Here is a 24,284-nt window from a genome sequence, read left to right as displayed (position 1 = left end):
GGTTTGGTTTGTGAGGTGGGGGGATAGATAATGTGCTATGCTTTTAGTGGTGAGAGAGGACTGAATTCTGGTTTAATTGCCAAACGTTCTTCTCTGAGTACTTCAGCGTGCCGCAGAAGAACTGTTGGTGTGGGTGAGGCCCAGACCAAAGCCTGCTGGGCAGGACTGAAGCAGAGGTAGCCCAGCAGTGTTCTGCTGGGGAGGAGGGTCTGTGCTCCAAATCGGTGTGTTGTGAATGTTAGTCTCCTGAATATTGCAGGTCAGTGCTGTTGGGGTGAGCTGTTAAGGGAGAGGGCTAGTGTGTTTGGAAATAAATTTGTTTTGTTTTTTTCTGGGACACAATTATGTGTCGGTAAATCACTCCTGCTGCACTTCTCAGGATATGTTGATGCCAGCAAGCAAACCCCTGTGTTCACAGTATTGGTAATTGTTCTTTTCAAAGAATTAGCTGTATTGTTTCAATCCTATTTTCTTCAAACTGCCATAAACCAGCAGTTCTGTGTACACTGCATTGCACACAGTGTTCAGATGTATGCAATAATGTTCTTACTGTGAAATTGCTTTGCAGACACGTTACTTCCAGAATGAATAAAACCTCCATTCTCTTCTGTGGCTCCTAAAAGGATAGCTTTTCTTGTGCAGCTGTTAATGAGATTTGCCCTTGCCTTGCTCTGTGCTTCTCTCCATTATTTTCATACTTCTCCTTTTACTGAGGAATTTGTAGTAAAGAAGCCACAGCAGGAAGTTGTCTGCTGTGTGAAGAATGAGCATGTGAGGGAGCTGGATCAGGAAGAATGCAGTTTTGGGACTTGCGAGCAACCATAACTTGCTTTTCCTGAACACCAGAGTAAAGCTTGCAGCAGTGCATAGCATGTAACCTGTCCTTAAATATGCAGTAAATGTGAAATGCTTATACAACGTCATTCCCTGTTCGTTAGGAGTTTGTGATAAGAGCAGAACTCGGGAGTAAGGAAGCAGGAGGTGGAGAAGTAGGAAGACTGAGACCTTATTTGTTATGCCACTTGGTCTGTGTAGCTGTGCCGGTGGATGTAGGCAGGAGTTACTTGTCTGATTCATGGGCTAAGCCCAGAATTATCCTCCCCCAGGATCAGGGCATGCTGTGAGTGTTGCATTAGATGTTTGTAGCTGAGTCAGTTGTGAGGCAAGTTTCTTCTCCACCAACAGATTCCACAGACTCCAATGGTAGCAGCTGCTAAATGTTGCGCAGTGAAGTGAAACTTGTGTACTGGCTCTGCTTTGCTGTTTGTGTCAGGGTGCTTGCAAAGGCAAAATTCAATAGGAACTGTTAAGCCCTATTAGAAAAATTGAAGTTTTTCTAGGCTCTCCTCCAAGAACTACAAGCAAGTGCATGATCCATGCATTGTGAGCGTGGGCAGCAGGTAGAGAGTCCCTGGGGTTGCAGTGAGCTACATCAGCCCATGCAAGATGAACCTGAAGTGTGAACCCCGCAGAGAATGGTGCCTGGAAAATGTGAATTCTGCTGCCAGCAAGCCCGGCCCTGTCAGCATATGAGAGAGCGTGACAGGAAGAGAGCAAATGTGAGAAGGCTGCGGGGAAAGAAGCATGTGACACAAACATAAAAGAGGTTGGGATTTAGAGTATAAACCAAATTTATTAATAATGTCCAATAGAACAGCTTTAAATACTTTCTGACATGGCATGGCAAAGGGATAAGGAAGGGTGAGAACAGAAGCATTTATTTTAGGAGTTGGACTCAATGATCCTAGTGGGTCCCTTCCAACTCAGATATTCTATAATCTCTTTGGGGATGTCTGCTTTGTCTGGAAGTGGATGGGCATGGGATGTTTTGTCAAGAGCGGTGAGTTCATCAGGGTGAAGATAATCGCGTAACAGGGAAACAGGATGAGTTACAGTCTGGGCAGCTAGGGCATGGGGTGTGATCTCATTGCAGGTAGGACACTGAAGCTGTAGAGGACAACTAAATCTTGTCTGTTGAGTGGAGGGTGAGGAGGTTAAATGCTAGAGAGCTCCTGGGACACAAGACATGAGAATCTTACCATGTATTATTGTAGAGAGAAAAATCCTCTAGACTGTTTGTGTGGTACTCCTTTAATGGCCACAGAGACCTTGACCTTCAATAAATTACTCAGGATTTTTCCCTGAAGCGGCTCACAAGTTGCTTTTATCCTTTGGCAGATTCACCTTTGGGCTCATCTGCTGCCTTCCTCGTACTTAATCTGAAGATTAGGTGATGCTATTTCTGGTGAATGCTGGGCAGACCTAGCTATTAACCTTTCATTGGAGAGCAAAGATGCCATTATCTGTGAGCTGATAAGAGCTATCCATAAAGCTCTGATTAAGCACCAGAATTTAACTTACTTTTCTTCTTATGATATGCTCATAAATGCAAGCCAAAAGGAAATGTGTTAATGTTCATGCCAGCTAAGGCAGGTAGCGAGGCTTCACGGAGAGCCAAGGTGAGTGCTTGTGGGCTGGAATGTAGCTGTGCCTCCTCATTGTCTCCTGGAAAGGGTGGGTTAACCTGAGCAGGGACAGGCTGAGGAATTTTCTTCTATTGCATCAGCCTGATCCCCGGAGTGCTGGGCAGGCTGGTGATCCCTGGGCATGGCTTGCACTTGCTCTTGAGTGTGTCCTGAATGAGGAAGTCTTTCGCGTTATTAACTTTGCTCTGCACCAAAAAAGAAGAACTCGGGTGGGAGTTGCAGTGTCTGGTCCTAATTGCAAAATGCCATGTTGTCGAAAGCCTGATCACCCTCCGAGCAGGTGTGAGAAGCAGGACAAGGCCAGGAGGGCAGAATTCAGAGGCGTGTCGGGTTGCTCTCAGCCTGTGCTCACACCTAGCAGCCTCCACCTGCCCTTTGCGTCAACGTCGGCTCTTACCTGCTATTTCGTGGTGAGTAGCTACAAAAAGATCTGGTGGGTGTTGGGAAGAGGCTAGTAGAAGGAAACAAGTGCTATTTGGTATTGCATCCAGCAGCGTGGGGACGTCCCTGAGCCGGAGGAGCTTAGCCAGGGCTGTCGGGGTAAGTGCTTGTCAGCAAAGGGATGTGCCAGCCCCTGCTCAAAGGAACAGACCGTAGGAGATCTGCTGTGGAGCACCGACAACAGAATACAATGCAGCCAGTGTAAAACATCTCCACAAGTACAGTACAGCAGTTAGCATCTTCCGTATCTGCGTGGATATACGTTTTGCAGAGTCGCAATCCAGCCTCCTGTGCCTTACGGATAAATAAAGGCACCTGATCGTGTGTAAAGCTGAGACACCGGATGGAGGGAAAGGTGGTGTTTTAAAAGCACTTTTTGTAAAGACCCTTTGGAAACTTCCTGTGATCTAAAGCCAAACTTCTGTCACCAGAGCTAAGAGCACAAAGTGGTTTTGCAGCATTAGGAGGAGAAAGGCCTCGAGGAGGGAGCAAGCTCGGGTAATAAAGGGATATTGCTGGGGAAGAGAAAGCTTCTGCCGAGCAGTTTAGAAGGCCTGTGTGTGTTATCTTTCCCAAACACGGGGATTTTGTTAGGGCTTAGCTTTTATTTGCTCTTTCCCACCCACACCTAAGCACAACGATGTTCCTGCAGCACCCAGCAGAGGCCATGAGATGCTTACAGACCGTTTCCTCCCAAGTGCTCTCTCCCATGTCCTCCTGCAACAAACCCCTTGAAAATCCTACAGCTTTTGCTCCTTGGGAGGTGCCTCCTCTTTGGGTGCATCTCTGGGGGGAGCTGCAGCCTTCTGCAGGGGGCTGGACTGTCCTGGTCCCTCCTGCACCCGCTGTGCTGTGGGCGGCTCAGCCTGCAAGTCCTGCTGCCCCAAGGGATGGCTTGAAAGATGGCTTGTCTGTCCCAGGGGCTGCCCTGGAGGCTCACCGGGCACCCTACGAGGGAGCGCTGGCCTTTCAGCCCCAAGGGCTTGCATTTGGAGGGTGGAGGGGGGCTAACGCCCCATGGCTGCCTGAGTCACGGCCTGGTCTCAAGCCAAGAGGTGGGGCAGGTCCTGAGGGAGAGAGGGTAGGGGTGGTACTAGGATGGGGGAAAATCTAGAGGGAGAAACTTGGCCCCATGTGAAAAGGGGTCACCTGGAAAGTCTCCGGAGGGGCTGAGGCAGCCGTGCTGCTCCTAGGTCTGCCCGAGAGAGGGCAAACAGTCCAGGCCATTCTCCGACCCCGCCGAAGAGTCCCGGGAGGACCGGCCCTGGAGAAAGCGGATGATTTTGTCGATTGTGGCCTCCTGGTACTCGTGGGACCATCTGCATTTGAGAGGAAAACTGAAGTTAACTTTTTTTGTTGTGCGAGATGCCACGAGCCAGCTCAGCGCATGTGAGCCGGGAGGCAGAGTCCCCCTTCCTCCACCCCAGCTCTCCGGGAGCACCCCTTTTCCCCTCGGGAAATGCAGAAACACTGGATGCTACAGCAAAACCCCTTCCCCTTGGGGAATGCAGGGCAGGAGGGCTGCGGGCAGCTCGGGATGCTCCTGCCTCGGGGACCGGGGGACCAAGGATGGGCGTCCTCCCATCGGCAGTGGGGTGGCAGCTCTGCGATCCAGAGCAGAACCGTGGGGGGGACCTTTGCTCCCTGGCGCTCCAGAGTATCTGAAGTGACTCAGCTTCCCTTTGGCCTCTTCTACCTCCCTCATCTCTTTCTCCCCAGTTTCCTTGTGCTCTTTGCTACTGCTTATGCAAGCCCTTCTCTGCTCGTGTCAAGGAACCAGCCCCGCGGTGCCAGTTCCTCCCTACTCACTTGATGCCATTAAATTTCAGGACAGCCCTCATGTCCTTGGGAAGGGTTTCTGGGTCAGGCCACTCAAAATGGTCTGTAACGGGTACAATGTTCTTTCCAGAGTTCAGGGCCGTCACAATCTCCTGCAGGAACACCAAGTGCTCGGGTTATGGCCTGCGCCAGCCCATCACCACCGGGCTCCCACCCATTGGCATCTCCTACCTTGTGCACCCAGTCTTTGCACTCGGGGTCTGCCATACACTTATCCAGCGCGTTGGGCGAGAGGACCAGCACAAAGTTGCGGGCGCTCAGGACGCTCTGGATCAGCTTGTCCTCGAACTTCCCTGCCTCCAGCTTCTCCACGTCGATGAAGACGCTGAAGCCGTGCAGCTGCAGGTGGACCTTCAGCAGGCTGGTGGCGAGAGGAGACGGTGCCTGGGCTTCGTGTGCTGTCCCACCACGTCGGCCAAGACGTTGTGAGACCGAGGAGCAGCAGAGGGCATCGTCCTTGAGATGCCAGCTGCCAGCCCAGCCTGCTTACAGGCGGCTGGGCTCATGCACAAGACAAGGAGCAAGACACCAGCACCCTGCTGCCGCCTCCTGCGGCTCCACCAGCATAGTGCAAGAAGAGGGTGAGTCAGTGTCAGAGGAGGGTGGCAGTGATGGGACTGGGAATTTGCTGGATCACCGTGCAGCTTTTGGTGCTTGTTGTCCCCATCTGCACAGCAGGTTTTGGCAGCTCCCCCCCCCCCCCTTCATGGCTCCGTGCCCTTACCCCAGCACCGTGACGCTGCCCGCAGCACCCACCTGGCCAGCTGCGAGCCGGTGCTCCTCCGGTAGCTGATAAACACATCGGTCCCATCCGACGCAGTTTGCAGCGTTATAGGGGAGTGAAGCATTTCTAAGACAGAACAAACAGCAACCAAAAATTAAAAAGTGCCTGAGCACTCGTCCCAAACAAACCCCAACGCTCATCCCCGCGCAGCCGGCGGTGGCGGCACCCGCACCCCTTGCAGCGGAGAGGATGCGGACGCGGTGGAAGCCGGTGGCGATGTGGCAGTCGTCCTGCAGCTGCTGCTCTGTCACGCGGTGCAGGAAGCTGCGGTTGATGCCGCAGGTCAGCAGGTTGTAGGTGTACTGCCGGAACTTGGGGTCGATGCCGCCCAGCCAGTCGGCCAGGTTGCTGCGGTCGCAGGTGGAGTAGTTGGCGAAGGTTTTCAGCTCCGTCAGCTCCCGGAAAAACCTGGCAGAGGAAAAAGTGAAAGTGTGGGGAAGGCCCCCTTCCCCTGCTGGACCAGGCAGGACCTAGAGATGTTTGGCAGCACGTCTTTAGCTGCAACAGGGGGGTTTGCACCAACGTGCCGTGGTGCAGAATGAACAAAATGGGGACAAACGTCTGCGTGGCTGTGGTTGTGCCGGTCCTCAGGGCGCAGAGGCACGAGGAGCTCAGCTAAGGGACAAGGGGCTCGGTAAGTTCACCCCCTTCTGGGTAACCTGCAGCCTCCCACCTCAGTTTCTATGCCACAGCTGGCCTCTCCCCACCCCACACCTGCACGTCGCATCCTCTGGGTCACATACTGCTCCGGAAAAGCCCTGGCAGTCCGGGTTTCCCATTCGGGGAATCCCTCTTCTTGTCCTTGCAAGAGGCACACGCCTTCTCCTTGGCTCTGCCAGCATGGTGATGACTCTGTGTGAGGCCAGCGTGCCCTGGTAGCACTCGTACCTCTTACGGGTGATGCTGGAGGCCATCCCCAGGTCCTCCTGCAGCTCCTCCTCCGTCAGCCTGAGGAGAATGTCCCCGTCCACCTGGTGGTCCTGCCGAGAGAAATCCAGGCTGGAGACCCAGACCTGTGGGGTCTGGCTGGCACTACGCTCAGGCCCGCGGGACTGGTGGAGGCCTGGCACCCACAAGAGCTCTGTCCCCAAATATTTGGGCTAAAGTTTCTCCCTGGGACAGAAGCCCTTGCTTGGTGCATGCAGAGGGACGTGGGAGAGGATGGCAGGGCCACCCAGTGCTGATGTGTGAGGGGGGCAGCTGGGCATGGGAAAACTCTTGGGTGAGATTTTTGCACCTCTGCTGCAGGATGGGGCAGAAGGACCCACGCAGGTGCCCCTGTCCCAGCGCACAGCCCTACCAGGAAGCTCTGGCAGTATTTGTTGAATCCGATCTGCTGCAGCCACGTCTGCACCTCGCAGGGCTTCCAGTTGGGCACCGTGGGCAGGATGCGCCGAGGAACCTCCTCCCCTATCATGCGCAGCACCTTTTTGGCCAGGGAGGAGGTGGTGCTGCTGGTGGAGTAGCACACCACCCGCTTCAGGCTCTGCGTGGCCCCGATCTCGCTGAAAATCTGGGGACACGAAGGGAAGGGGTGTCACTTTGCTTTCCCAGCCCCGTGCTGGGACTGGGGTGCTGGGTGAGTTCAGAGGGGCACAAAACACACCGAGATGCAGCGGCAGCACCTTTTCCTTTTGGCACCTCTTTCCCCGGGGCCAACCTCCCATTTTACCTTCGTTTGCTTCTGCCTGGTTTTGATGGCAGCCTCGGCGCAGAGGTAGAAGGCAGCGATGCACTGTGCCTCCAGCCTCGAGCTGTCCAGCAAGGGGACCAGGCGCTGCAGGTCCTCGGCCGTCCTGCCCTGGCTGTTGTCGCTGCTGCCCAGCATGCGGCACGCGAAGCGCTCCGGGTCCAGCGAGGCGATGAAGGGCTCCACGAGCGCCAGCGTCCCCGAGCGCTCCACCTCCTTCTCGATCTCCTTGTTGGTGGCCAGCACCGTGATGGCCAGGCAGGCGTGCAGGCGGATCAGTTCGTCGTCCCGTGAGAACACCAACGGGAAAAGCCACTCGGCCGTCCTCTTCTCGATCATCAGGCGCTGGTTGGCCTGCCCGCCGTGCATGGCGCAGTTGGCCAAGGCCATGGCGCAGTGCCGCAGCACGACGGGGTCCGTCCAGCGGCACCAGTAGAGGATGGCATCCAGGCCCCCGTCGGAGATGAGCTGGGAGCAGGTCTCCTCGGTGTGCTTGAACATGTGCTCCAGGATCCCGGAGACGCTCTGCGCCAGTGGGGGGATGTCCCGCTCCTTGGCTAAATTCAGGATCACCCCCAGACCGATCCGAGCGATCCGATCCCTGCAGGAAGGAGAGGTGCAGGCGGGTGAGGGCCTTGGTGGCGTGTGCCCCACGACAGCCGGATGTCTCCCCGTGGGTCACAGCTGCCAGATGTGCCACCGGGCTGTGGCACAGCAAGATGTGACAGGCCTTGGAGGAGGTGACCACCGTGCCCGTCTCTCCAGCTCCGGGTAAGACACATGTAGGAACCAGCAGTGCAGGGTAGGCTAAGGCCAGGCAGATCTGTTCAGCCAGCTCTCCTGGGTGCGTGTGAGCTGCTTCGTGCTCAGGGCTGAAAACCCGTTTGCCCCCAGCCAGCGCTGTCCTCTGGCTGCTCTGTGACCTGCTGGGATGCAGCCACGCACAGCCCTGTGTTGTTCTGGATGGGGACCTGGACAAGGCACCTGGATGGGACTGTGCCCAAAGGCTGTGGGCTGAAGAAGGGGGAAACAGCAGGCACTTGGCTGCCCTGCGTGAGGAGCAGCGCTCTCCTGGCCTTAGACATGAACGATTTTAGTGGCTCTGCTCCATTTGCAAGCACGGCTGCCCCGTGCTGTTCCCACAGAACCCAAACCCTTGATGGCAGCGACGTGTTTGCCCCTCAGCAATGCTGGGGCCGAGGGCACCGCAGCCTCCCCATGCTGGCAGGCAGGACGGGCGGTTCTGGGAAGCCTGCAGCCCGCGTGGCTGGGGCTGACCTTGGGGCAGATTTGGCAGCAAACGTTGTGGAGAGCTCTGGAAAAAAAATCCTGCACCCTGCGGCTGGCTCCCAGCCTGGCCAGGGGGCGGGTGGCAGCCACGGCCCTCCCAGGTCAGCGGTGAGGGGCTGGGGGCTACAAACTGATCGTGGGGCAGAGATGGCGGCTCCGGCAGTGCTGTCTCCTGCCAGGAAGATAAGTGCTGCGCTCAGACCGTGCCAGCGGTTTCCTGGGATTAATTCCACTCTAATGGAGTTGCCCGATTTAGCCGCTGTTCCTTTTTCCTGCCACGGCACTCACCAGGGGCCAGGCTGCGAGTCCACAACCCGACAGCGCGGTGCGTTGTGCCTGAGGCTGGGGCAGCACCATAAGCTCTGGCCAGGCTTCCTCAGCGTGCTCCCAATGTGCTGGTTTGGGGCAGGCTGGGCTCGGGCGCGCTGCGCCAAAACTGGCTGCCCAGCCCCAAAACTGGAGCCTCAGGAGCTGTCTGCTAATTTGGGGTTTTGGGCAAAGGGATGAGCAGCGACCACGGGGATGGAGGGAAACCCCCAGGCTGTTCAGGTGGTGGTCGTGTGCTCAGGCATGCCGGGTGCCACGTGTGCATGCTTGTACATGCCTCGTGCACACATGTGCGCACACGCACACTTCCATCCGTGCCAATGCTCTGGCAGAGCCAGCTGCTTGCCCTCACCTGTCCCGGGGCGCAGCGTGTGCATCTCCAGCTTCCGATCTAGGAGCCGCAGGCTGGGGGCTCCCAGGACCACCAACCGGCCCCCTCCTTACGGCCTCCACTCCACCCCGTCAGCAGCAGGAAATTTCTGGGCACCAGCTCCATCCTCCTCCTCCTCCCGCTGTGGTGATGGCTAAGGGGTAGCCGTGCCTCTCACCCTCCGGGTCAGATGCTCTGGGCCAGCCAACCTGTCCCAGTTCACCCTCAGAGGGCTTTTTGGGGACACCTGGGTGGCCGTGGGCTGGGGGTGGCTGGTGAGGATGCCCCGCTCCTCGCCAGCATCCCCTGTGCTGGGGCTGCTTCTGCTCCTCCAGCTGCGGGTCAGGGCATTGCCCAGGGACCCCGCGTGCAAGTGGGGGGCTGCGGCACGGAGCAGAGGGGCTTGGTGAGCTGGGAGTGCCAGGAGCAGGGAAATATGGGGGACACAGGTGGAAGAAATCCCTGCTGCGTGACGTGAGGCAGGGAAGGCTTTTTGCAGACTCACCTGTTTTCTGCCACCAGGATCTGCTCCAGGAGCTTCCCCGCCTGGCACTTGGTCTCCAGTTCCGCCGTGTAGAGCAGGTTGAGCAGCAGGTCCAGGCCTCCCTCCAGGCGGATCACGTCGCACAGCACTTTGGCCACGTCCCTCCCCAGCGTGGGCATCCCCCAGGCCTCCTCCACCAGCTGGAAAACCTCGCCGATGGCCTTCCTCAGCTCGGCGGGGCCGGCCGCCTGCTTGGCGCAGGCGATGGAGTGCTGCAGGGCGGGCAGGATGCGGTCCAGGGCCGCCCGTACGTCCGTGTTCACCCCGGGAGAAACCTCACGGCGCTCCCCGGAGCTGCCAGCACCGGCCCAGCACCCTGCCTGGCTCACGCACTCGGGCACCGCCAGCCTCTCCGCGCCCGACATGGCGAAGAAGCGGCACAGTTTGTAGACGGAGACGAGCAGGGTGAGCACCATCCGCAGCCCCTAGCGCAGCATCCTCAGCACCCGCCGGGCCCGCCCAGGCAGGGACAGCGGGCTCTTTTTTTTTTTTTTTTTTGGGGGGTGGGGGGGGGACCCCTGAGCTGTGTGGGGTGGGGCTGGAAGCGATGGCACAGCCGCCTCGCCAGGGCCAGGCTCAGCATCCCAGCTCCCCAGCAGCTGATGTCACCCGCGCCAGGCGCCGCCTCTCCGAGGAGGGGCTCCTCCGCAGCAGCCCCCTCCTCGCTGCAGATGCTCTGCCGGACCCCCAGCCCTCCTCTTGCAGCCCCTGCTGTCCCCCCACCAACCCCAGAGACCCCCCCCGTTGCCTTTGTGGCCGACCTCCTTGGGACCCTCTGCACCCAGAGCCGGGGAAGGGGGTGCAGGGCGATGGCACAGCAGTGGCCGTGGTCACGGCGTGGCTGTGGCCCTCTTGGCTCTGTGGATTGGATGTATTTTCTGTCATTGTGGTGGGCTGAGCAGCTCCCCTGTCCGTGGCGGAAATTCAGAGCAGCTCTTCTGGGTGGGCTTGGGATTTGCATGATAAAAGAAAGAGCAGAGGCAGCCTGGGCCCCTTTTATTTTCTTTTTCCAGGCCGGACGTGCTCAGGGCAGAAATGCTTGGGATGCTGCTCGCCAGTGCTGGGAGGAGCAGCTTAAATCCTTGGCTTCAAAAGCAGCCTGCTGCCAGCTCAGACTGGGACTTAAATTCAAGTTGAGGTTTTAATGCCACGGAGCTGCTTTTAATCCTCTCTGAATCCAATACACAGGGACAGACGCAGGAAGGGACCTTAGCTCACGGCAGCAGACAGTAAACAAGGCGACCCGAGCAGCGCAGGACTGCCGCAGACCCTCGGCACAGAACAGTAAGAGATTTCCTGATAAGCTGTTATCAGTCCCGGGCAGCGATACGGGTGGTGGTGCGGCACGGCAGGAGTGTTCGCTGCCTCAGAGGGGGCAAAAATGAAACCGTTCCCTTCGGCTCCCCCTGACAAGCCCCGAGAGCTTTGTTTCACTTCCTTTTGCTTTTGGGGAGGGATTTCAAGCAGCAGAGATGTGCCGGGAGATTGGCGGGGTCCGGGAGCGGCCGGAGGGCAGCCGGTGAGCTTGGGATGAGCTGATCAGCAGGAGCAGCTCCAAGCCCAGCCCTTCTCATCCCAGCCACCCCAAAAGCCTCGCAGGGCTTGTACCCAGGGGTGACACAGCTGAGACCGAGGGGCAGGAGGGGTCAGGGGGGCTGCAGGAGAAGCCCTGCCCCACCAGCCCGCTGCTGGTGGCTCTCCAAGGCTCTCCCTGCGGGTGGAAGCGCGTTTCTCAACACCAAGCTGGATTCTTCCCAGCAAGGGTGGGAGCAGCCAGTGCCGGGAACTGCCCTTGGCAGAGGCAAAGCCCGTGGAGAAGCGGGCAGTGGCACCGCCAGCCTGCTCGGTGTCTTCTCTCCCCAAAACCCATCACTTTTTGAAGCCCGTCATGGCAACGCTGCCACTCCGGGCTGGGCAGACCCCAGCGGAGCTCCTGGCCCAGAAGTGCCATGCAGCGAGACCTGCCAGAGGTGGTGTTGCCGTTGCCTCGTGCGCGTTTGCTCCTTGCCCTGATTAAATAACCATCCCGGAGTTATCAGGAGCTGTCGAAAGAGCTGAGTCGACATTAATTAGTAACTGAAAAGATTTGTCGGAAAGGGAATGATGGGAGCAAAATACACAGCCTTTTGTTTGCCTACTGCAGTGAAAACGCATGGCGCTTCCCCTCTGCCACACGGCCACTCACCCCCGGCCCTTGCTCCGTGGGTGCAGCGGTGGCAGCGGCCCCCATCCCGTGCCTGCCTCCCTTGGGGCTTCCCACTTCTGCTTCCAGCCTGGCTGCCATTGAGAAAGTCAGAAATCCCCAAACCCTCCCCAGAACAGCGCTGTTCTAGGAGAGCGTAACCCAGAGCTTTTCCCTTTGCCCTCCAAGGGCTGCTCGGGCTGCGGGGGTGAGCGGGCAGGGGCAGCGAGCGCCTCTGCCCCTTCTCCCTCTGTGTTGACCTTGCCCTGTTTGTTTTACCCGGCCGGGGCAGGCTGGGCAAACAGCGGATGCTGGGGCCCCGGCGGTGGCCACTCTCCAGCCCGCTCAGTCGCAGGAGGGCTGCGCTCCCGGCTGCCCACCATGAGGCTGCTGCTGCCTGTCCTGGCGCTGGCCCTGCTCGCCCCGGCCCGTGCTGCTGAAGGTGAGCCCCAGCCCCGCTCGCTGCCCGCGGGTGCAGCTGGCGTGGGGACGGGGTGACGGTGGGGGAGCCCTGGGTGAATCCCCCCAGTGTGGTCCTGCACAAATCGGGGACCGTGGCTGCATTGGGGGGGGAGTGGGGAGTGGTGCCCCCGTAGCCCCCGGGGGTGGGTGTCCATGTTGGGTCCCCTCACTCTGGATGTGACCACGTTTGCCTTCACCCCGTGGTGCTCCTTCCATGCCCGGTATCCCTTGCAGAGTCCTGTGAGGGTCGCTGCGATGAGGGCTTCAACGCGATGCAGAAGTGCCAGTGCGACACCCTCTGCGTGTACTACCAGAGCTGCTGCAGTGACTACTCCACCGTCTGCAAAGCCAAAGGTACCGGCCCCGCCACCCCCCATGCTCCTGCCACCGGCCTCGGGGTTCCTGGAAGCGTCCCAGGCCACCAGCTCTGGCCCTGCTCTGCACACACCCGTGTCTGCAGGGTGATGGCAGGGCTGGGATTTAGCGCTGGGGTGCTGCTGTGCCGGGTGTTTTCGGCATCCAGCTCAGTGCTGCCTATAGCGTGTGGCCCCGCGGGTCTGAGAGCACCCAAACCCTGCGTGGGGACACCCAGGGCTCCCTGGGACTGACCTGTCCCCTCCCGCAGTGACCCGGGGAGATGTCTTCGCCTTGCCAGAGGACGACTACCTCGACTACAACCTCCCTATCGACACCGGCACGGTGCCGCCCACCGGGGCAGCGGCGCCCACAAGAGCTCCCACGGAACCCCCCACGTTCCTGCCCACGGTGTCGGAGGACGAGTTCGGCACCGAGGATCCGCTGCTGGAGACGGAGGAGCCCGTGCAGGAGCTGCCCACCACTAACCCCTCCGACGGGATCACGGATCAGGGCCCCGAGGATGAAACCGAGGAGCTGTGCAGCAGGAAACCTTTCAACGCCTTCACCGACCTGAAGAACGGATCCCTTTACGCTTTCCGAGGTACCCTGGGGCCCTTTCCCTGGCACGTACCGCCAAGCTGGAATCCTACCTCCCACATCCCCTCTCTCTGCAGGGAAGTATTTCTACGAGCTGGATGAGAGCAGTGTGCGGCCTGGCTACCCCAAGCTCATCAGCGACGTCTGGGGCATCGAGGGCCCCATCGACGCGGCCTTCACACGCATCAACTGCCAGGGCAAGACGTACCTCTTCAAGGTGGGTGCCAGATGTCCCCAAATCACCGTGGCTGTCCCCAGAGCACCCGTGCCTGGGGACTCCACACCGGTTTGCTGACCCCCATCCCCCCCCACCCCCCCCGTCCCCGTTGCACCCCCAGGGCAGCCAGTACTGGCGCTTCGACGATGGGGCCCTGGACCCCGGGTACCCGCGCAACATCTCCGACGGCTTCGAAGGCATCCCCAACAACATCGACGCTGCCTTCGCCCTCCCGGCGCACAGCTTCCACGGCAATGAGCGAGTCTATTTCTTCAAGGGTAAGGCACGAAACCACCCCGATGCCCACAGGGGCTGTGAGTGCCCAAGCACCGCGCTGACAGCCCCGCGTCCTTCCCGCAGACAAGTACTACTGGTCCTATGACTTCGCCCACCAGCCCACGCAGGCCGAGTGCGAGAAGTCCTCGCCCTCCACCGTGTTCAACCACTACGCCTTCATGAACCGCGACAGCTGGGAGGACATCTTCCAGATCCTCTTCGGCAGCAGGAAGAGTACGTGCAGGGCCAGGATGCGGCGTGGTGCCTGGGGCTGCGGTGCCAGGCTGTGTGTGGGACCCCCCCTTGCCCCGACCCCCTGTGCTCAGCGCACATCCAACCCCTGCCACCCTCATGTCCCACGCTGCTGAGCCCGTCACAGTCACCTCACAAAGCAGTGTTACTCTCGGGGGCTGTTTATTCCCACGGGAGCTAAAGATGTTGTAGGAAACCCCAACACAAGGCAGGAGAAATGAGAGGAGGAGAAGAGGAGAGGGTGCTCAGCACCAGCGGGGCTGTTCCCAGCCTTGGGGTTGGCGAGGGTCGGATCCAGGCTCTGCCTCCCCATGTCCCCATCACACATCCCATCCGGGTGGGGACCCTTCGGAGCACCCTTATGCCATGGGACAGGTGCTGGGGGCTGTCTGTGGGGCAGACGCTGGCTCCTGCACATCTCTTCTCCCCCCTAACTCTCCCTCTGCCTCTCTGCCAGTCGGGGCGAGCAGCCCGCGGTACATCAGCAGAGACTGGCGGGGGGTCCCCAGCCGGCTGGACGCTGCCATGGCCGGCAGGATCTACGTGGCATCACAGCAGCCCCGCCGGAGGAAGTCCCGCCGCCAGCGCAAGAGGTACAAGAACCAACGGTCGCTGAATTTGGGGTTCTGGAGCTGGCTGCAGAACGACTCCGACTCCACAGACGCCGAAAGCGACTGGCTGTCGGGATCCCAGTGCGAGACCCTCCAGAGTGTCTACTTCTTCGTCGGGGGTGAGTCTGGGGAGCTGCGGGACGGGGACCCCCTGGGGCTGGGGGGGCTCCTCTGGCTCTGCGCCATCCCTGAGCCCTGGGATGCCGTGGGGCTGGCGGCGAGGGCTGGCAGCGGCCCCAAAACCATGCTGACAGCCCCCTCTGTCCCCCCCTCAGACAAATACTACCGCGTCAACCTGCGCACCAAGCGCGTGGATCTGGTGCAGCCCCGCTACCCACGCTCCATTGCCCAGTACTGGCTGGACTGCCCGCAGCCCGGGGAGGAGAGCACCTGAAGCGGGCCCAGCACCACGGCCCGTAGCTAGACCAAAATAAACCACGAGCGCCGTGCAGGCTGGAGGGTCGGTCTGTCTGTCTGTCTGTCCGTCAGGGCGAAATTGGCCACCCGTGGGCCGTGCGGTCCTTATGCTCTGTTGTGCCCCGGGGGGCTGTGGTTGTGCCCCCAACTGTAGCCAGGCTGGGGCTGGTTACAGGGTGCAGGGTCCCCTCTGCTGGTCCCGGCTCCAGTGCGGCTCTGGCAGCTCAGATCTGCTCCGCCAGCCAGCCCGGGGCCTCTTCCCACTGTGGCAGAGGGACAGCTCCAGCGGCTGGCAGCCGGGAGCCGGCAGGGTCAGGTCTCCAGCACCCCAGGATCAGGCCCGCAGCCCCATGGGGCAGGTGCCGAACCCTGAGGTTCTTCCCATCCCACCCCGCTCACCTCCAGGCTCCAGCAGGCCTGGGCCTGGCCACGGTGGGGCCGAAGGCACGACCCTTCTCTCGGGGCTGGGCCAGCGCTCGGGGCCCGGTGGCTCCCGGCTGTCCCGTGGCACCGGGTGCCGCCGAGACGAGCTCCTGCTCCTTCCCTGGCTCCTGCCATGAGCAAAACCCTGACTTACCGCCTCCCCACATCCCCGGGGATTTCCCGAGATTATGCCCTCGGGTCGGCCCCATCCCCATCTCTCACCGCTTTCCCTGGTGTGGCCGGGAGCCGGGCAGAGCCGCGTCCTCCTGGCCGGGCAGCGGGATGCCGAGGGGGACCGGCTGTGGCATGGGGAGTCCCGGCAGCACCTGGGGACCGAGCGGAGCTGTCAGGGTGCTGCTGCGCCCTGCCTGCCCCCTCGGAAAGGACACAAACCATACCTGGGGCACGATGGCATCAGGCAAACTGGGGCAGCACTGGGGGCAGCCGGAGGCAGGAGGCAGTTTCTGTAAGAGGGAGAGGGCAGAGGGTGTTTGTGCAGCCTCCTTGCAGCCCACACGGGGATGCCCGTGGTCCCCGCGCTCACCGGCAGCTGGTGCCCGGAGGCGGGTGTCGCGTGGGGCTGCCGGAGCTGCGTGGGGTGGCCGAGCAGGACGTGGGTGCTCCGGAGAGGGACCTGGCTGCCGCAGGAGCTGCGGGGCCCTCTGCAGGATGGGACGGCTGGGATGTCACCGCCAGGGTCTGGGGACTTGTGGGGCTGCCTGGGGAGCAGTGAGGGAGCAGGGCAGGGCATGGGCAGCCTCCAGCGAGCCTCCGAGCCCTGCCTCCAGAGCCTCCCTGAAGCAAACATCCACATCCCTGGGAGAGGCAGGCACTGAGTGCTGCCCGGCCGGGGGGGCTCTGGCTGCTCCTCCGGCTCCTGGAGCCCCTGTTTGTGGGTCCTGCATGTGCCAGCGGGACCCCCCCCCCCATACCTGAGCTGCTCGTTCTCCACCACGAAGTCCCGCAGGAGGCCGTAGAGGCTGGGCCAGGCTGGGGCTTCCCTCCGACAGGAGCTGCCCTTCGGGTGGCCCCATGTGGCCGTACCTGCCCGCCCAGCCTGGCTGTGCCCCCGGCCTCGGGGGGGTCCCCAGCACCTCCCCACTCCTCGTCGGCACCGTGGGCAGGCAGAGCTGCTGGCGCAGGGAGAGGTTCTCCAGCTGCAGGGCCCGGATCTCTTCCTCCAAGGTTTGCAGCAGCTTCTCCCGGGGGACCTGGGAGCACGACGGGGTGGCTCGGAGGGGGGTCCCGGCAGCGGGGCTGAGCATCCTGCCCCTGCCTACAGCCGTACCCTGTTGGCCACGGGTCTGGTGGTGACCCTGCAGGCTCGGCTGGCGTAGTGCAGCGTGCTCAGCGTCTCCGAGAGGCAGCGCGAGGACGGGGAGATGCAAGCGACCTGCCGCCGACGAGGAGGAGCCGCAGGTGAGCCTCCAGCCAGGGTCATCCCCATCCCCATCCAGCCTTCCCCTCCGTGGGGCAAGACCCCGTGGCTCTGTGCACCCCGAACCCCCCTGCCCAGCCTCCTCCATGCACGTACCATCAGCGTGACGCCCCAGCCGCTCAGGGAGCGGGCCAGCAGCCGGGTGAGCTTGCTGTCCCTGTAGGGAATGTGTGTCCGCTTCCCTTGGGGCTTGGCCAGCAGGGAGATGCAGTGTCCTGAGGGAGGACGAGCCACAAAGCATGTGTCAGGGCTGTGACGGGGTCCGGCAGCCGCTGCAGGGGGTCCCCAGCTCTTACCCAGCGCCAGCAGGCTGCGGTTGATGTTGTTGGCCTCCACGCAGAGCTCCCCGGTGGAGCCGGTGTCCTTCACCCGCTCGCTGCCGGCCAGGTCCACGAAGCACAGCGTGCCCTGCTTGCTGGGGCTGGTGCTGGGCTGGAGGTGGGGGCGACACACACTGTGGGGTCATGCTCTGGTCCTGTGTCCCTCCTGCCCCTTCCCCGTTGCCCACTGCAGTGTCCAGCCCCACCAAAACATCCTCGGGGAGCAGGACACAGCCGCAGAGCCAGGGCCCCCCCAGCCCTCCCCCGTGTGCCCGGAGCAGGATGTGTGCTCACGGCTCGGCTGCGGATGTGGATGGTCAGGAGAGCGTGGCTGCGGCTCGAGTGCCTGTTGAGGGCGTGCGCAGAGGTCCGGCGCCTCCGGGAACCTGCCGGGATGGAGAGCTGCAGGGGGGGCACGCCGCCCCGTGCCCGGCACCCCCACCGCTGGGTCCAGCACCTCCCGAATGTGCCCCACGTGGCCCCAGCCCCGGCACCTTGCAGGAGCAGGTCGACGATGGCCTCCAGGCTCTCGAAGTCCACGCTGAGCTGGTTCTCCACGTAGAAGCCACGGGTTTTGCTCCAGCGCAGGGGCAGGGTGCACGGCGGCCCGGGGCTCAGCAGGTCCCTGACCTGGGGGGGACGGCGGAGGGGAGGCAGCGGGGCCAGGGCACGGGGTGGCAGCGGGGCCGGGCTGGGCGGCCGTGCAGGCACCTACCTGCTCGTTGTAGACCTCCAGGTAGGAGGCACTGAGCGCCAGGCTGGGGCTGTGGCTCCGGCTGTGCTCCAGGAGGCAGGCGAAGGATCTCTGCATCAGCCCCAGCACAGCCGGGGCCGCCGGCTGGGCCTCGCTCTGTGGAGGCCGAGCGGTCATGTCGCATCCTCACCTCCCGCCCGCTCCCACCACGGGGCGTGAGGAGCCCATCCTGCCATCGGGGCTGGTGCTGTACCTGCCCCAGAGGCCCCATCAGGGTGTAGGTCTTCCCCGAGCCCGTCTGTCCGAAGGCGAAGACGGTGCAGGAGAAGCTGGGGAAGGAGGCCGAGCCTCAGGCATGGCCCCAGGCTGCGGTGTAGAGATGCCACCTCCCGGCCCCGTCCCGGCAATGCAGACCTCCCGGTGAGGCCTGCACGGCTCCCGCGTGGTGGGGACGTGGGGATGGGGGGGGCTCACGGGGGGGCTCACCCGTCTATCGCCAGCTCCACCAGCTGCCTCATCCCGCTGCCCTCGAAGACGGCCTCCTGCGAGGCGCCCGCGTCGAAGACGGCGCTGAACCCGAAGGTGGCGTCGTGCCTGGCCGCGCTCACCTGGGGATGGTGGCGGTGGTTCGGGGCGGGGAGGGGGGGGACCACGGGACACCACGGCCCCTGGCCCCCTTGGGGAGGTGGCACTTACGTGGACGGTGCCGTCGCCCAGGCTGTGCACCACCCGCCGGTCACCTCGGCGTGTCTCCGTGCAGGTCAGCGGCCGGACCCTAACCAGGGGGGGTGAGGGGGGGACACAGAGGTGTCACCGCGTGGAGACCCCGGGGAGCCCCGCTGCGCCCCTGGACCAGGCGAGGCTGGTGCTGCGTCTGATCCCTGCCGTGTCCCCAAGCCCACCGTGTCCTCCTTACCTCAGCACCACCCTCAGGCGCGTTTCTTTCCCCACCACGGGTCCCTCCTGCTCCGCTCCGGGGCTCCTTGGGGGAACAGGGGGCGGTGGGTGTCCCCACGTGCGGGGCACCCCGAGGAGAGGGACCCACACCCGTGCTGTGCTCACCCTTTCCTCCTGTCCCCGCTGTGCCCCAGCGCCTGGCAGGGGACGGAGTGCAGCATCCCCCACATCCCCGCACAGGGACACCCCTGTCCCCTCCACCCCAGCGTTTCTGGGGTGCCAGCCCCCCCCCACCCCCCCCCCCCCCCCCAGCCACCCAGGCGGCCACGTTGGCTGCTCAGGCCCTGGTCACTGTGGCACGGGGTGGCCTCAGTCCCCCCCCATCTCCCGTGGACTTACGGTCGCTGCAGGCCCCGTGGGAGCGTTCTGGGCCTCGTGCCCTGTCGGGGCTCCCAGCCCCGCTCGCCCTCCGCCTCCATTCGCCCCCCGCACCCCTCGCTTGGGGTGGTGGCGGCGGCACCCGCTTGGCCCCGCTGGGAGCCACCGCCAGCCGGCCCCGGGCCGCCCCGCACAACTGGTACCACCGCTCGGTTAAACATTGACCCGTGCCAGCCCCGCGGGAGAGCCGTGGTGACACGGGGTGGGGGGGGGGAAAGAGGCTGGGGGCAGGGGGTGGGTGCTGCACGGAGTCATCTTGTCCTGGGGACAGGGCGCGGGGGGGGGTCGGTATCAGCTGGGCTCCCCGACGTGCTGGCACCGGACCCCTGAGCCCCCCTCCTTGGTCTGGGTTCCTCTGGGTGCCCCCTCTTGGGGGGAGCCGTCGGGGGGGGGGGGGGGGGGCAGTGCTGGGAGCTGGCGGGGTTCCTGGGGCCGGAGGTGCTGGGGGCACCGTCCCCGAGCCCCGCGGGGTGCTGCCGTCGGGGGGGCACCCACCGGGGAAGCATCCCCGGGAGGCACCGGGAGAGAACCGGGGAGGGGAGCTGGGGGGGGGGGGCGGTGAGCACCGCCCGCCTGGGGCGGTCCCAGCCCCCCCGGGAGGGGATAAAAAGCGGGTCGGCGGCGGGGCCGGGGGAGCCGGGCAGGATGAGTGCGGCCCCGGGCACCTCCCGCGCCCCCCAGCCGCTGCTCCGCTTCCCCGACGGGGCGGGCGGACCGGGCGGCGGGCGGGGGGCGGCGGCGGCGGCGGGGGGGGAGAACCGGTCCCCGGGACCCCCGGGGGGGCCACGGAAGCGGCGGCGAACCACGTTCAGCCGGGGGCAGCTGTCGGAGCTGGAGCGGGCCTTCGCCGCCGTGCCCTACCCGGACATCGCCACCCGGGAGCGCCTGGCCGAGCTCACGCAGCTGCCCGAGGCCAAGATCCAGGTGAGCGGGGCCGGGGGAACCCCCCCCCACCCCCCCCGGCAGGGTGTCCCCAACCTCCTTCCATCCCACCCGGTGTCTCATTGCCTCCCCCAGGTCTGGTTCCAGAACCGCCGTGCCCGCAGGATCCGCAGCGCCAAACCGGAGCCGTCGCCGCCACCCGGGGAGCGGGGGCTGCCCGTGGTGCCCCCCGACGGCACCGTCCCCGTCCCCGTCCCGCCAGCACCCCACAGCCCCGCTCGGGGCCTCCCCACCTCGCTGGGCTCCATCTCCGACCTCATCTACAGCGCGGCCATCGCCAACCTGGGCGAGCCGTAGCCACGGCGAGGCCCCCCCCCCCCCCCCCCCCCCGGCACCGGGGTTTATCGCCCTGATTTCATTAGGGTGCGGAATTACCGCCGGGCCCCACGGTCCCTGCGATGCCGTCCAATATCCTAAATGCCGGTGAGGCCGTGGCGGGGCCAGCTCCCGATCAGCTCCCCGCCCTCCCCCCCCCCCCCCCCCGCCTAATACCGCCTAATCTTTTGGAGAAATACCTTAATCTCAGGCAGTATCCGCGGATGATTGTGGCGCGGCCGCCCCTAATCCGCAGGCACGTTCGCAGGTGCCGGCAGATCTCCCCGTATCGGATATTAAAGCGTGGTCGCAGAGGGGCTTAGCTGCCATCAGAGCATTAATCACCGTGTCCTGCCCTGGCTTGGTGCCTGCCCGCCAGGTGTCTGCGTCTGGGTCCGGCCGTGCCCCCTCCTCGCTGCAGGGCCCTGGGGGCACCCGGTGGGCTCCGCTCCGCGCTCAGCGGCACCGGAGAAGCCCCCGGGCTCCTCACGGGGCTGTTTTCCCTCCCCGTCCACACAAGCTGGGCGTCTTTTGGTGGGTCAGGCACAGAGCAAAGACCCCTCGCTGCCCTGTCTGCCCGCGGTGCCCCCCCACGGGGCACGGTGCTGCTCTGCGTCCCCCTGTACTTCCCCCCCCCCCCCCCGCGGGGGCTCCAGGCTCCTTTTGGCACCCCCAGCCGCAGGACTGCGGGTCAGGAGATGTGGCAGCCCCCCGGTGTGACCCTCTCCCCGTGTGAGGACTCGGTACGAGCTACATGGAGGGGACGCCTGTTTGCTGAGCTTTTTGGGACAAGGCCAAGCTGGGTGTCAACCCCAACGCCGCCACACCAGGTGCTGTCGTCCTGAACAGCTCTGCGAGGAGGGGGGAAAGCTCCCATCGCCAAACGTGGGCAGGGCCAGGTACTGCCACGCTGGTCACGAGCGAGTAACGAGTGAGTAACGCGCTCCTTAAAGCACGTGGGGGACCGGGCGGGAGCAGGGAGGATGGGCAAAGCGAGGGCGCTGCTTCCTGCAGGAGATGGAGCACGATGCGGGGTGCGGAGAGAGAGGGAAAGTTGGCGGCTGGCTGCGATGGCTTTGACATGCCAAGTCAGCGAGCCGCACGGCAGGAAGGAGGTTGAAAACACAACGTTGTTTATTTCCAGAACGAAAGCACAGCGGCTTCACAGAGCTGGAACAGCACCAGCTCACGCTCCTCTCCGTGTTGGGGTGGTAAAAGTTCGCAGCCGTTCCCTCTTCTGCTCTGCAGCCGTAGGATTTTTAATCCACGATTCGTTTCGGGAACGTTAAGGAGCGGGAAGCGAGGTCCACCAGATGCCAACGCAGAGATAAGCCTGCCCCAAACAAATGCCTCCCGGGGTGGGCCAAAGCCTCCAGCACAGCACGAGCACCACAGCTCAGGGGGGATGCGCGTGGCTACAGCTTCCCAAGGTCCCCTTCGAGGGTCCGCACCATAACATACAACTCCGCCAAGCCAACCACCGAGGCCACAATTACCGCTGAGAGGACGCGCTGAGGATGCAAAAAGAGAGAAAAGTGACCACGTGTGAATGGTGAAGCTGCTGCTTGGTGCCGGGGAGCGTCTGCTGCTCCGGCCCGGCGGTGCAGAGCGCTCCACGAGCAGGCTCACTCACCGCCGCGGTCTCCGCGAAGACGTACTGGCTGCCCAGGTACGTGCAGGCAAACGCGGCCACCACGGTGACGATGAAGTTGAAGACGGTGATGACCACGGCTTTAACGGAGCGAACTGGAGAGAAGGGAAAAAAGGATTGCGTTTAGGTAAGGCTGGGAGAACAGGGCGGGGGGCAAGGTGTAAAACTGCTGAGTGAATCTGCCTGCGACTGCCTCCGCTGGGCTACAGGAAGGCTCGAGAATTCACACGCGTTGTGACCCCAGAAGTACTTGCAAGATGGGCTGCTCTTTTACTTGAGGAACGCTTCTGTGCGTTAACTCCTGGCGAGATGCCGTTGCTCTGATAGGGAACGGCTGCCTGAGGCCAACTGCTAGCGACGCGACGGTTCCTGACTGACTTCTCTGCCTCTCGGTACGCGCTGCCAGGTGTCAGCCACTCACCTTGCCTCCCAAAGTCAGCTAGGGTCCCACCTCGGTTCATGTCCTAAAAGAAGGGATTAAAACAACTTGTGTTCTGTTGTATTTTAACGTTAACTGCAGAATAAAAGCAATACCAATACCCTCTCCTGTCCCTAGGATCCAGTCAGAAGTTTGGGAAGCTCCCGCGGGGCCCTCCACAGAGATTTCTGGATTTATGCTTGTGGTCTGATTCAGTGACAACACGAAGGGGTAATTTTTAATCAGAGCATTTCTTGGAGATCTCTTATGTGGAGCCTGCAGGTCTGCCTTTAAGAGACCCTAGAGGATTTCACCTTGTCATCTGACAAGCACGGGCTTGTCAAAACAGTCACTGTTCACAAAGATCTCACTCAACCCAGTTTTTACCTTGACACGAATGACCTCAGTCTAAAACTATAGTAAATATAGAACAGCTCAGAAAATGGCAGCACAAATGCTCACAGTAAAATACTTACCTAAAATGCTTAGTTTCCCAGATGAAAACCTGACATCTTTTGGCAAGATGAGCTGCTCCAAAAAGTCAGTGCCTTCTATTCCACTCTCCCCATATCCCTGTCCTGCCTGTCTGGCCTCAGCACCGCGTCTATTGTCCCCAGGTATTCACAGCGTGCGCTCCTTAGGTCCCTGTCCCCCTCCCCTCTGCACTGCATTCATTCTATAAGAAAATTTATTTGGCTGTTGGGTTGTTTTTGGCCATGCTTTTGAGGATGAATCACGATGGGGCAGTCGGCAATGCACAGACACACGTGAGAGCGTCATAGGTTTAGAAAGCTAAGAAACTTCTCCTGTTCTTCACGCCAGTACCAGCTTGAAGACGAACTGGTGGGTAACACGGGTGTGACAGGGCAGGGTGGTTTTTTTGCCTTTAAGACAGATGGATTTTCATTCTCCTGGCCCCTCGGTTTTGCCTCAGGAGCATCGAAGGCAATACAGGAGGGGTGGGACCTCTCGGGGTGCATGGTGGGGGAGCCATCCTTGTCTAGGCCCCTCACCTGGCCGGTGACGTTGCGGGTCATCCGCCGGTACTCCTCGTTGGCCAGCCTGGCCTTGATCCGCTCCAGCCGCGCCACCAGCTCGGGGTTCTGGGGGCAGAGCGGAGCTCCCGTCAGGGCCGCGGGACGAGGGGGCCCCCAGCCCGCCCCCGGCCCTCACCTACCCGCGGCTGCACCGGCACCTCGGGCACGGCGATCTCGCTGCCTTCCAGGAGCTGGTAGAGGAACAGCGGCGACCCCTGCGGGCGGGACAAGGGGGCGGTTAACGGAGATTAACGGACATTAACGGCGGCGCGGCCCGGCCGAGCAGGCCCGGCACAGCCCACCTGCCTCCCGCAGCCCGCCGTGCAGCCTCCTCAGCAAGCTAAAGGGCACCAGGGCACCCTCAGACCCCACGGCGTCCCGCAGCTCGTCCCGCAGCGCGGCGGGGAGCCCGGCCAGCTCCTCTCCCTCCACCGCTCCCCTCAGGCGCCGCCCGGCCCTGACGGCGGCCGCCATTTTGGGCCGCGGCCTCCCTCGCCTAGGCGACGCGGGGCGCCATAGAGAGGAGCGGGCTAGAGCGCCCCCTCGGCGGGAAGGGAGGGGGGGAGCGG

General features: G+C 62.4%; 5 protein-coding genes across 9 annotated transcripts; 2 read left to right on the top strand and 3 right to left on the bottom strand.

Moving 5' to 3' along the window:
* Nucleotides 1–694: 694 nt before the first annotated feature.
* On the bottom strand, nucleotides 695–10,187 carry SARM1 (sterile alpha and TIR motif containing 1). Of its 3 annotated transcripts, XM_050714832.1 has the most exons (10): nucleotides 9,733–10,187; nucleotides 7,223–7,841; nucleotides 6,851–7,063; nucleotides 6,439–6,530; nucleotides 5,723–5,958; nucleotides 5,523–5,616; nucleotides 4,938–5,127; nucleotides 4,737–4,858; nucleotides 4,077–4,246; nucleotides 1,631–3,091 (listed from the first exon to the last, which is right to left on the bottom strand). In XM_050714832.1, the coding sequence occupies exons 1-9, from the start codon at nucleotides 10,185–10,187 to the stop codon at nucleotides 4,117–4,119; spliced, it is 2,151 nt and encodes a 716-aa protein (XP_050570789.1). In that variant the 3' UTR covers nucleotides 1,631–3,091; nucleotides 4,077–4,116. The 3 variants fall into 3 exon arrangements, with proteins under 3 accessions (XP_035416851.1, XP_035416852.1, XP_050570789.1); XM_035560958.1 differs by having other exon boundaries at nucleotides 695–4,246; nucleotides 6,265–6,530; nucleotides 9,733–10,170; XM_035560959.2 differs by having other exon boundaries at nucleotides 1,617–4,246.
* On the top strand, nucleotides 10,084–15,188 carry VTN (vitronectin). Of its 3 annotated transcripts, none has more exons than XM_035560962.2 (10): nucleotides 10,084–10,176; nucleotides 10,960–11,055; nucleotides 12,246–12,395; nucleotides 12,650–12,769; nucleotides 13,041–13,373; nucleotides 13,447–13,586; nucleotides 13,708–13,864; nucleotides 13,947–14,096; nucleotides 14,572–14,844; nucleotides 15,001–15,188. In XM_035560962.2, exons 3-10 carry the CDS (start codon nucleotides 12,335–12,337, stop codon nucleotides 15,117–15,119), a joined length of 1,353 nt encoding a protein of 450 aa, XP_035416855.1. In that variant the 5' UTR covers nucleotides 10,084–10,176; nucleotides 10,960–11,055; nucleotides 12,246–12,334; the 3' UTR covers nucleotides 15,120–15,188. The 3 variants fall into 3 exon arrangements, with proteins under 3 accessions (XP_035416855.1, XP_035416854.1, XP_050570790.1); XM_035560961.2 differs by lacking the exon at nucleotides 10,084–10,176 and adding an exon at nucleotides 10,686–10,713; XM_050714833.1 differs by lacking the exon at nucleotides 10,084–10,176 and having other exon boundaries at nucleotides 10,739–11,056; nucleotides 12,237–12,395.
* A 178-nt stretch (nucleotides 15,189–15,366) lies between these two features.
* Nucleotides 15,367–19,513, bottom strand: KIF12 (kinesin family member 12). The gene is given in 18 exon segments (XM_050714818.1): nucleotides 15,367–15,431; nucleotides 15,542–15,690; nucleotides 15,788–15,891; nucleotides 15,964–16,029; nucleotides 16,110–16,227; nucleotides 16,498–16,562; nucleotides 16,564–16,776; nucleotides 16,854–16,958; nucleotides 17,100–17,218; nucleotides 17,300–17,435; nucleotides 17,618–17,709; nucleotides 17,818–17,971; nucleotides 17,973–18,161; nucleotides 18,271–18,346; nucleotides 18,504–18,625; nucleotides 18,714–18,792; nucleotides 18,934–18,999; nucleotides 19,314–19,513. Coding segments are annotated over 18 exon segments (2,118 nt in total).
* A 484-nt stretch (nucleotides 19,514–19,997) lies between these two features.
* SEBOX (SEBOX homeobox) lies at nucleotides 19,998–20,591 on the top strand. Its single transcript, XM_035561209.1, has 2 exons — nucleotides 19,998–20,276; nucleotides 20,370–20,591. Exons 1-2 carry the CDS (start codon nucleotides 19,998–20,000, stop codon nucleotides 20,589–20,591), a joined length of 501 nt encoding a protein of 166 aa, XP_035417102.1.
* A 1,130-nt stretch (nucleotides 20,592–21,721) lies between these two features.
* Nucleotides 21,722–24,261, bottom strand: TMEM199 (transmembrane protein 199). Its single transcript, XM_050714835.1, has 6 exons — nucleotides 24,019–24,261; nucleotides 23,856–23,930; nucleotides 23,692–23,781; nucleotides 22,682–22,724; nucleotides 22,243–22,355; nucleotides 21,722–22,120 (listed from the first exon to the last, which is right to left on the bottom strand). Exons 1-6 carry the CDS (start codon nucleotides 24,187–24,189, stop codon nucleotides 22,025–22,027), a joined length of 588 nt encoding a protein of 195 aa, XP_050570792.1. The 5' UTR covers nucleotides 24,190–24,261; the 3' UTR covers nucleotides 21,722–22,024.
* Between the last annotated feature and the right edge of the window lie 23 nt (nucleotides 24,262–24,284).

Source organism: Cygnus atratus, chromosome 20 (genome assembly GCF_013377495.2).
Source record: "Cygnus atratus isolate AKBS03 ecotype Queensland, Australia chromosome 20, CAtr_DNAZoo_HiC_assembly, whole genome shotgun sequence".
Taxonomy (NCBI): Eukaryota; Metazoa; Chordata; class Aves; order Anseriformes; family Anatidae; genus Cygnus; species Cygnus atratus.
Note: the sequence above shows the minus strand (reverse complement) of the source record. Positions and strands in the feature narration are given on the sequence as shown.